The sequence below is a fragment of the Psammomys obesus genome, unplaced genomic scaffold, assembly GCF_907164565.1.
Source record: "Psammomys obesus unplaced genomic scaffold, mPsaObe1.curated_primary_1811, whole genome shotgun sequence".
Taxonomy (NCBI): domain Eukaryota; kingdom Metazoa; phylum Chordata; class Mammalia; order Rodentia; family Muridae; genus Psammomys; species Psammomys obesus.
The window spans coordinates 69,052,849-69,063,891 of NW_026585504.1; the positions used below are offsets into that span (position 1 = coordinate 69,052,849).

The 11,043-nt window shown below is 45.9% G+C and overlaps 1 protein-coding gene across 1 annotated transcript; it reads right to left on the reverse strand.

Annotated features, from left to right (window-relative positions):
- Positions 1-1,441: 1,441 nt before the first annotated feature.
- On the reverse strand, positions 1,442-8,481 carry Il24 (interleukin 24). The gene is made up of 7 exons (XM_055605073.1): positions 8,452-8,481; positions 6,371-6,419; positions 4,602-4,798; positions 3,801-3,863; positions 2,857-3,015; positions 2,356-2,430; positions 1,442-1,525 (listed from the first exon to the last, which is right to left on the reverse strand). The coding sequence occupies exons 3-7, from the start codon at positions 4,764-4,766 to the stop codon at positions 1,442-1,444; spliced, it is 546 nt and encodes a 181-aa protein (XP_055461048.1). The 5' UTR covers positions 4,767-4,798; positions 6,371-6,419; positions 8,452-8,481.
- Between the last annotated feature and the right edge of the window lie 2,562 nt (positions 8,482-11,043).

Here is an 11,043-nt window from a genome sequence, read left to right on the forward strand (position 1 = left end):
CACATGCATGAATCCTCTTTAACTCCCTGTCACTTGGTAGAGGTAACCTGACTCCAGCATCCTCCCGCCTTTTAGAAAGTCTTTGTAATCTCCCTAGCTCCTTCTAAATCTTAGTACCTTAATGTCGATCTATTTTAGCTATCCCAAAATGTTAGCTCTCTCTGTTTTCAGAAATATACCCATTCCCTTGTCAATTCCAGACAAAACATAGCAAGGCATGGAAGGAAAGCACTGTGGGGAGCCCACAAGGTTGGGGTACCTGCTTTAGCACTTTGGAAGAGAAGACACCGCACCTGTACATGCACTTCTTATCTGAAGTTCAGAGAAAGGTGCAGGCAGACACTTTTTGTGTTGATATTAGCTGTAACATTCAGCCACAGCTTGTGGCACAAGAATGGCAGCTCTTGCCTTGAAGAAGAAAGCCTTTTCTAGAAACACAGCATAAGCCCCTGGATGTTTTCCTAGACATAGAATGGTGTGTCTACCTGAGTGGAGTTGCCTTTCTTAGCAAGGAATGTTCTCACAGATTGAACAGTGCATCCAGGTACAATGTCACCAGCAACTTGACTCATTATAGTAAACAGACAAGGAAAGAGTGGTAGCAGAAGAAAAGAGCGGCACCTGGAGAAACAGGGCAGTGAGATGGGTGGGAATCAAGAGATAAGATGGAGTGTTTAGAATGAATATTGTGTTGGTTTAGCCCTATGGTACCTTTCATCATTTATTCTTCAAATCAGTGTCTTTTGCTGGAGCAACAACCCAGTGGTGAAGAACACTGGCTACTCTTCCAGAAGACCTGGGTTTGATCCTCAGAACCCATATGGCAGCTCACAACTGCCTTTAACTCTAGGCCCAAGGCATGTGACACTCACATCTGGACTCTAGTGATATTGCATGCACAGACATACATGAGGAAAAACACCCATACATACAAAAATAAATAAAATCTCCAATCAGTGCCCTTTGTTTCCACCCTAGCACTCTGTCCCTGCATGATTTCCATGCACTAAAGTTCAGTTTCATATCCCATCATCACTCTTTGTTCCCTGAAAATCCAAAAGCCACAGACAAAAAATGAAAACCAATGCAGTCTAAATATTTACTGAGCAGCCTTCCACTGCCTCCATGCTGTGGCCAAATCACAGGCGATAAGGTGGAAGCATGGGGCTTCATGGAACTGCTGCCTTCATGGAACTTCCCTTCTCACAAATAAATATGGTTTCCACTGAGTTGTAATAAATATGCAAATCCACTTTGTGAGTTAGTCACAGCATTCAAAGGTGCCTCCAATCACTGGGATTTGGTCTGATGAAGAATAAAGTCTGAAGAGAAGGCTGAGCCAACAATGGGGTCCATGGCCAAAAGTCTGAAGTGCCCTGAGGATAGCACAATGGCTTGAAATGGCATGGAGAACAAATGATGAAGTTACCTTGATTGACAGTCAGAGCTGGTAGAATTTTTGTATCCAGGACAGGAGGATGTCCACTTCCCCAAAGGCTTTCACCAAGGCTGTTTCTGTGTCCATCTGCGGCAAATGGTCAGGTATGTTAACTATGACAATAGTTTCCTTCTAACCTGGCTGGCCTGAAATAGACCTGCCTCCAAATTAGCTGCATCACCTGTGGAATGACCTCTGGTAAATAGATCCCCCCATCACTTGTACCCCATGTGCTTGTTTCCAAGGTGAGGACAAAGAGGCCACTGAGTAGTAGGCAAAGGGCCAGAGATGATGCCTGGAACATAAGAACCAGGGGTTTAACCTAGGGAAGATGTAGTGAACTCACTAAGTGGGTAAGAAATGAGCCCGTGTTTGCCTTACACCATGTATTGGGAAACTGACACATCTGTTCCTCCATAAAGTCAAGGATGTTTTCTTGGAGCGAGAGGGCACTAGGGTTGCAATTTGGATTTTCTTTCGTGTGTTAGTTTGGAGAGATGTAATAGAAGTTTCCATATATTTTCCTCATAAATGAGTCCATTTGGACATTGTAGAAACGATGCAGGCGTGTTGGAGGGTGACTTGTCAAACTTTTTTCTCAATTCTGACATCAGGAACATGTGAAGATCTTTCTCTTAGGGAAAGCTCTCAATGATGAAAGCTTTGTAAGAAGATACAATAGCATTTCCACTTGAAAACTTAGCAGGGGGAAAAACCACTTAGGCTTATGCAATGCAAATGTTTATTTTTGCAAATATGTCTGTCTTCCAATTCTGATCAGGTAGGTTTGGGAACTAAAAGTAGGCCCAAAGGAAGTGCCTACTTTTGGTTCTGCTTTAGGTTTGGGGCACTCCCATTTGACACTTCAAGCTTGTCTGATTCTGTTAGGTAGGCAGGCTCCCAGCTCCTGGCCTTACCTGTTTGAATGCTCTTCGGAACACCAAAAACCGCTGATGTGCACTCTGACTAATAGAAGCCATGTCACTGTCCCTCTGTATATACATATATTAAAAAAAAAAAAAAGTATTCCTAAAGTTAGATCAGAGTGGAGGTTAGCTCCTCCTGAGCTTCCTGGTGAAACAGGTCAGGGTTCCCCGATCCTGCAAGGACTGAGCTGAGTCCTACACTTTCCAGGAAGCCCGGTTCCTAGCATATGGCAGGGCTGTGTCTTTCCTCACAACAGTCTGTCTCTATAGGTAGAGACGTCACCCCCAGTTTATAGATAGCAAAACTGAAGCCCAGAGAGGTTGAGCACCTTGCAAGGGTTCCCTGTCTGATGAGGGCAGATACAGACCTGAACCTATAACCTTTTTCCATGACACTCAGGACTCTTTAATGGGCTAACATCCAGGACTGGATAAATGGAGGGGCAGATTCTCAGCACACCATTTCCCAGGCTCCAGCCATGATTTACTCACACTGGGCTGCAGTTTTGACACGATAACAATAAAGTTGTTGGCCAAGGTGGAGAATGACTTCAAGTTCTTGAATTTGGCTATTCTGCTGTGGTAGTTTTTGAAAACGGTGTTCAAGTAGAAGTTCAGCAGACTGTGGACAAGGTAACAGCTCTCAGCATCCTGGGAAAGAAACAAATTATTGAGGCCTCTGCCAATCCTGGCCCTAAAGGGAAAAGCTATGTGCCCACCCAAGGCAAGATGAACAGGACAGGGTCTCTTTGGAAATGATGGTGGCACTAGATAGGTCTGAAGGAATGGCAGGAGTCTTGTGGAGCAGCTTGTGATCTGCAGCCAGAGCTGCAACCCCGGAAAGAAGTTACCCACCAAGGTGACTCAGCCATCCCAGATACCGGCCTGGTCCTGAGTACTCCTGGCTCACCACCCGTATCATAGTCCCTTTTTTTTCCACTATATGGCCTCATTAACATGACGGATCCTGAAAAGCATCTCCACTGCGACTTTGTGGTTAGAAGGAAATTGACTGGAAGGAGAAGTGTAAAAAACCTGATGCCCTTGATAACAGCAAGGGCTACCTGGCTCTTTCTGCTGCTGAAACTTGGCACCTCTCAGGGATCAGTCTGTTCATACTCACAGACCGTCTAGACAGATGGGAAGAAGATAGTAACAGGTGAGAGAAAAGAATGAAAGAGGAAGGCCAGCTCACTTCAGTAGATGCTTACTATGTTTCCATAACCAAAAGAAAGATGGTGGGCAAGTATCTAGCTTAGTGGAAAACGATGTTTATGATAGACTTCAATTTCTACCTCCCCATACCCATAGAGAAATAACCCCAGACAGAGACCCTACCTCTTTCCAGCTCTGCCCTGCATACAGTAACCTCAGGTCAGAAGGGAAGGACTCCCATGAACCCCTCTTGGAGATCTATCCCCTTCCCCACTGATTACCGAGACATTCTGCAGGACCTGTGGCTTCAACAGACGGACACTTGTGATGTCATCCTGAGTTTGCTTTGGTAACAGAAAGAAAAGATGCCTCCAGGTTAGGAATCTTTGTAAGAGCCAATCTTGTTGATATACTATCCCCAGCTCCAAAATTTATCCCATGAGACTTGGAGATGAGGACCCAGGAAGGGACATAATGAGCTAGATCTTGGGGGAGGGGTACAAGTCTGCATTACAGAAAGCCACTGAGCTTACTCATTCCAAAGGGGCACATGAACCCTCCACAGGTTCTTAGAGCCTGGCCACAGACTGGAGAAGAGACCTCTGCTTCCTTTGCTCATATGAGACACAAGGAAATAATCCTTCCAACTTTAAGACATATGAAGGGTCTGGCTCATCTCCACACTCCACATGGGAAGCAGATGGAAGCAGGGTGGTTGTACCTGGGAGCTGCCTCTTGTTCTGGGAGGACTCTTCAAAACCCTGATTCTCATCCTGCTCCTTGAACCAAGAGCCAAAAACCCACCCAGGATGAAGCTGAACCACCCAGGGGGTCCTTTACACCCTTTGGGCTCTGCTTCCTTTACTGGAGACTAGCCACGGATGACTGAGCTTCAGGGTCTTCACATGTAACATAGGGCATATTAAGTCTCCCAACCCAACAGAATGCTTATGTAAGAAACTGGTTAAGCAAATTAAAAAAGGATCCACAATCCTGAAAAAGTATACCCACACACACACACACACACACACACACACACACAGGAACCACTATGAAAGCACCCAGGGCAAGCCTCTACTTACCATAGTGTTCTTCACAGTCCAGAAGGCCTCCCACAGTTCTGAGAGAACCACCCCTTCCACACGGCAAGGTCCAAATCGGAATTCTTGACCCTGGAGCCCTGGCACTTGGTTCCAGACAAGGAGGATTAGGATCAGGCAGGGGAGAATCTGTAGTCCTGAGCTCATTTGTGTAGAAAAAAAAAAGGCCAGTATTCCTGCTGATAAAAGGGAGGCTTTACCAACCTGAAGTCAACTTCTGACCCCAAATAATGCTTTTGGAGATGGTACAGGCCAACCTTAGGAGCACACAAATGGGGCGCCTGAGGCTGGAGAAACGCTGTGGTTTGAATGCCTCACCAAAACTCATATTAAATTCATGCCCTCCTGTGAGGTCTGTAGAGGCAGGACCTTTAAGAGGGGTCAAGTCACCAGATCTTTGCCCTCTTGCATGCATCCACGAAGCCAGTGAAGCCAGTTTAGCTCTGCTTTGGCTGCACCTTCTTGCCCATGACACCATGCACTGTCTAGGACCATGCGGACTATGCCTTGGGACCACCGACCAAAACGACGGAACAATTATCACCTCTAATCCTTGCCCGCATTCAGGACTGTGAAACAAACATCTTTCCTTACTAAGCTATTCAGCATCTGAGGTCCTGTTAGAACAATAAAAATGGTACTAAGACAAGAGAGATCCCAGGCAAGAAAACTACAAACCTTGCAGGGTGCACTGGAGTGGAGCAAGGGTCTTTTCACACTCCAGCTCACAGCTGCTGCTAGGCCTCCTCTTTGTCCTCCCCTGTATTCATCAGCCTCCACACACCTGCATCTCCCCCGACCCCACCGTCAAACTTCTGACTACCAACAGAAATGAGACCAAAAGAGAGGAAGAAAAAATCACCCAGAAACACATCACGAGATTCGAAAGTCAGGAGGAGAAAGAGCTCGCTTCCACCTTTGACTTCTAGGACCTGCCTTTGAGTCACCGGGGCTGACTTAAGCTGGTCTATTTCTCCTTCCAGGAGGCAAGCAGCCCTGTGCTCAACACAAGGTAGCCCATGCCCATAGGGAGAGGCCAGAAGACAAGTCTGGGTCACACACTCAACTCTGCCACCTCAGTTGGCAGACTTTCTCCTAACTCTAAGAACTGATCTTTTCAGTAAGTGAAACCAGAAAGGTGAATCATTTTCAAAAGCCTTCTGTGAAGCACAAATTGGGAATGACTGCCTAACAGGCCCTCAAGCAGGAATCAGCACCGCGCCTGCCTCTGTGACTACCACAGAGAACTGTTTTCCAGGCCTTTCTTTCTCTTTGCTTTTCATCTCTCCTCTGTACTTTCCCCTGCCCCATTTTCTCTACAACCGTAAAAGAGCCTTTTTATTCACACCTAAAGAAGCTGTCTTCTGACCTCAAAAGGGCAGAGAGAGTCAGAGAAATTGGCTTTGGAATGAGTATTAACACCTGGGATAGGGAACAGGTACCCAAGGCCAGAGTCCATTGTCAAAAATCTTCTCGTTCTCTTCTTTCAAATGCCATAGGCTTCAAAGCTTCTCTTGAACTTCGCCCCTGGATCTCATTATCTCCTGCTCTTCCTCCCATCCATCCCCACTTCTTCTTGGTGTTAAGTTGGAGTAAGTATAAGCAACTTCTCATTCAGTTTTTTTTCCTTATCTAAACATCCACAGGGTTGATATATGCCAATCTGCCATTAACACCCCCTTCCCCCATTCCCAATCAAGGCAACAGCTTGATGCTTCAGGACAAAGGCTGTAGGAAGCCCCACCACTCACCTAAGGTCCTGAAGTGATGCTGGAGGCTGCTGTTTGAAGGTGGTTGGTTCTTTTTGCCACAGGTAAAGTGGGGCAAGTTCCCTCAGCAGCCACTGATAGACGATATTGTTGTGGGTAGAAAGCTTCTGTCTCAGCTGTGGAAGTGATTAAGGCTTGGGGAGCTATATATAAGGGGGATGGCAGGGAGGGGCAGGGGGAGAGAGGAATGTGGAGGAAGGGAAATTGGCTTCCGTAGAAAATTACTTCACCACTGCCTAGTCACCCTTTGCTCTTAGACAATGGCAAAGGTGCAAAAATCAGCCCTCAGGTGAGATGAAGTCTGGGACTGACTTCCTAGCTTCTCTGAACTGCAGCTCCTACATCTACAAAATGTAATACATGTAGTCAGCCTAGTGGCACATGACTCATCTCCCAGCACTTGGGAGGCATAGGCAGGGGGATCAGAGGTTCAAGGTGATTCTTGGCTACACAGTGAGTTCAAGACCTATCTGAATTACATGAGTTCCTCTCTTTTAAAAAAAAAAAAAAAGGGTCTGGTCTACTTTTCCTAGAGAAAAGGTACAAAAAGCAATACAGAAGTACTTGTTAAATTCTCTACACTTCTAAACATCTAAACTCTGCCTTGCTATGCAAAGTGTACCCGTCTATTATATGGTATACTATCATATAATAGTGTGATGAGGCAGTAGCCCAGAGAGTAAGGCTAGCCCATCAAAACATTCCTTTAATCCTCAAGACCAGGAATTTTAGGATTTCCTGACTTGCAGCCACCCATAGTCTGGGGTTACAATCACTCCAAGTATATCTCTTCTTAAGCACTAGGAAAAGAATGTGTGCATGAACAGGCCTACAAATGTAGGGGACCCTGGCCCCTTGGTAAGCTAGCCCAGAACTAGGCTCCATGATAGAAGCACCAGTACAGGCAAGAGACATGACCCTATCTCCAGCTAGCAAGGTGAAGCCAGGGCATGTCCAAAGACATACCCAGAACTTGGGCATACAGAATGCCCACCTTGGAAGCACACAAGGAACAAGAGAAAGCACAGCAAGAGCAGTCACAGAAGCTGAGGGTATACTAGCCCCTCATGGGAACGGGCACTTCCCCTGAGAGCAGGACAGACTGAGAGGGCCAGTGGAGGGGTGGGGTAGCTTGATTCAAGCACTTGCTATAAGTATTTGCCCATATCCTGGAGGAACACAGTTTGGGAAACAGTGGATTCTGAAGTCAAAGGTTAGCAATCTGCAGGCTGAGGCCAGATCTGATAGGTCACTGCTCAGCTGCAAACATCTTACGTCATAAAAATAGCTTTACATTTTTTAAAAATAAATGACAAGAAAAATTAGAAGAAAAATAATTTGTGACAGTTGAAAAATGATGTGTGAAACTCCAGTTTCAAATATGTGTTAGTAGGACACAGCTATGCCTTGTCTGTTTGGTTGGGAAAGCAGCAGGATGTTAAACTGCAGCAAGTGAGACCAGAGGCCCACAAAGCCCACAACATCCACTCTGTGCCACTTTGCAAAAAGTTTGCTGCACTGTGCTGGAAATTACCTTAGGCCTGAGCTCAAGCAAAAGAAATGGGCATCAAAGCAACACAAGAGGCAGGATTACAAACAAGGCACAGACTGTTGGCAGAGCTGGGGATGTAATCCCACTGTGAGAAGACCACTCTTCTCCTCAGGGCACACACACTGTCCTGCTTATGTCTTATTCTCGGCCAGCAGCCTGCTCTGTTCCCCACTTGAGTCCTCTGTCTCTGGAGATACTTTCTTGCCAAAGGCAGAGACTCTATCACACTCCTTTTTCCCCCTTCAGGATACCAGTCCTCCTGTCAAAATAATTCAATAATTACATCCTAGTTGTGATTTTAAAACAAACAAACAAATAAACCACATAGCTCAGGAGCTAAAGCTAGGCCGTAATTTACTTTTTATTTATTCCCTACATGATTCTTAAAACCTATTTTCCATTTTTGGATGAAGAATCCAGGTTAAGAAGGGAAACAATAGAAAAGGAGGGAACAACTGGCCAGCCAGGGCAGGAAGCTGAGGAGCCCCGGTCCTGCTACTGTTCCAACCACCTGTTGATGGACTGGGAGGGCTGGCTGAGGAACCAGGTTGGTTCCTGGGCAGGCTGAAATAGTGGCAGAAGGCTCCATGATACTGGCATGGCTCTGTCTGTGGAAAGAAGAGTGTAAGTCTCTAATTTTGATAGCCCAATCTCGGGTGAGCCTGTCATCATACTATTTCCTGAGAAGGAAGATGAGAAGAGAATACAGAGGCCCTAGCTCAAACCCCTTGATTCTGACTACAGCCTCCAGCAATAGCAATCCTGGCTTCCCTGTGTGAGCTATTCAGATGCTCCCTCAGCCTTGTCCTCATTTCCATAACAGAGTTCCCAGTGGGGCTGGGAACAGAGTGGAGCACAGTCTTGCCCGAGAGTGTGGTCTATGAGCAAGCGCCAGCACCTGTTGATTGGACTGCACGGTACCAAGCCTTTTCTGAAGCTACTGAGTCAGAACTTTCAGTTTAAGAGACAGCTCAGGTGGTTCTCATTACATTTTGAGAAGTGAATACCTAAAGCCTCTGAAAGACTTGTCCCAGTGTCTTCCATGTAGAAACCATTTAGGGCCAAGGGGTCCAAACTGAGGGAGAAAGAACTAAATCAGGGAATTTGGTGGATGGTTTTGTCACTACGGCTCTGTTTGAGAACATGCTTTGGCTGTCCTAACTGGTGGATACTGCTAGCATGTAGTGGAATGGGCAGGCTGGAAGTGCTACTGAGCCCCTGCAGTGCAAGCCTCTTCCCTCTTCAGAGAGAATGGTGTCACCCCAAACACCTTAGAAAGCTGCAGCAGAACATTAGACAGTAAGTCTCCTCCCATTTCATTTCCCCTCCACGCTCCTCTAAAACCACAAAGAAGGAGAAGGGGACTCAGCCACTGTGGAGCTCCTCTCTGCTTCAGGAGGCAATAAAAACTCACTAACCCTGAACTTCCCCTTCCCAATGAGTGAAAAAACAAAAACAAACAAAAAACACCCTGCAAGAGGAAGGTAATGATCATGTAAATTAGAATTTCTTGAAAGCCAAAAGATAGGAGAAATTTATGTCGTTATTTTTCTTCCCATGACTTGAGCTTAGTCTTTATTTTAAGACAGATGTTTACCCCCCCTCCCCCCGATGGGAAAGCTCATGTGGTAATGGATGTGGGATGCCTGGACATCTTGTGAGCCCTTTGCCCTGTCTCTGCAGATTTAGGGCAAGAGGGCAAGTCTTTTGGATTTTTTGTTCAACCTCTCCTCTCCTGTCTTTCTAAATAGAGTTTCACTAACTTCTACAGGCTGGCCTTAAACTCTTAGTTTCTGCCTTGGGTTCCCAAAGGCTAGAATTACTATGATAACAGTTATGTGGAATGTTCACAAAAGTCAAATCTACAAGCCCAGAGAACAGACTAGTTACCCAGAGCTGGGAACGGGGGTAGAGTGGGTATGGGGAGGAATGAGTGCTAAAGAGCACGCTGTTTGTACTGGGGACGAGCAGAATGTTCTGGTTACAGCATTGTGATGGTTGCACAAGTCTAAATACATGTTAAAGCAATCAGATCCTACACTGTAACAGGTGATCATGGAGTCACCTCCAAGGTTGCTTTTCTAAAGAAATGGAGGGGTGAGAGGATGGAGAAAGGAAGGAGATAGACAGAAAGAGGAGGCTCCAATGGAAATGATATATATCTCATTCTCATAATCACTGGTGTCAATAAAAAAAAAGCCACCATTTTTTTCTTGTGTCCCATCCATTCTCCCCACCTACAAGTTACTTTTTAGATTCTCAGAAAGCATTGTTTTCCCTCTCTCTTGAGCTCCTATGGACAACAGCTGTTCATCTTTGTATCATCAATGTCATCCTTTAAGTCTTGAATTTTTTCCATCTCGGAATTCCCTTCTGGTATGTAAGTTTAGTCGGCACTGCTGGATGAGGAAACATATGACTGATATGACACCATCTCTTCTCTTCTCTGGCACACAACTCTTTTTTTATTTTTTATTAATTACACTTTAGTCACTTTGTATCCCCCCATAAGCCCCTCCCTCCTCCCCCTTCTTCACGCATGCCCCTCCCCAAGTCCACTGATAGCGGAGGTCCTCCTCTCCTTCTTTCTGATCTTAGTCTGTCAGATCACATCAGGAGTGGCTGCATTGTCATCTTCTGTGGCCTGGTAAGGCTGCTCCCCCCTCAGGAGGAGGTGATCAAAGAGCAGGTCAATCAGATTATGTCAGAAGCAGTCCCTCTTCCCATTACTATGTAACCCACTTGGATACTGAACTGTCATGGGCTACATCTGTGCAGGGGTTCTAGGTTATCTCCATGCCTGGTACTTGGTTGGAGTATGAGTCTCTGGGAAGACCCCTGTGTTCAAATTTTCTGGTTCTGTTGCTCTCCTTGTGTGGTTCCCATCCTCTCCAGCTCTTTTCCCACTTCTTTCATAAGATACAATGCACTCTGCCCAACAGTTGGCCATAAGTCTCAGTGTCTGCTGTGATAGTCTGCAGGGCAGAGCCTTTCAGAGGCCCTCTGTGGTAGGTTCCTAGGTTGTTTCCTGTTTTCTTCTTCTTCTTCTTCTTCTTCTTCTTCTTCTTCTTCTTCTTCTTCTTCTTCTTCTTCTTCTTCTTCT

Coding starts and splice junctions, on each gene's coding strand:
- Il24 (XM_055605073.1), bottom strand. CDS start 4,766: ATGAGCTCAGGACTACAGATTCTCCCCTGCCTGATCCTAATCCTCCTT. Junction 3,864..4,601: donor GGACTGTGAAGAACACTATG/GTAAGTAGAGGC, acceptor CTGTTACCAAAG/CAAACTCAGGATGACATCAC. Junction 3,016..3,800: donor AGGTCCTGCAGAATGTCTCG/GTAATCAGTGGG, acceptor TTTCTTTCCCAG/GATGCTGAGAGCTGTTACCT.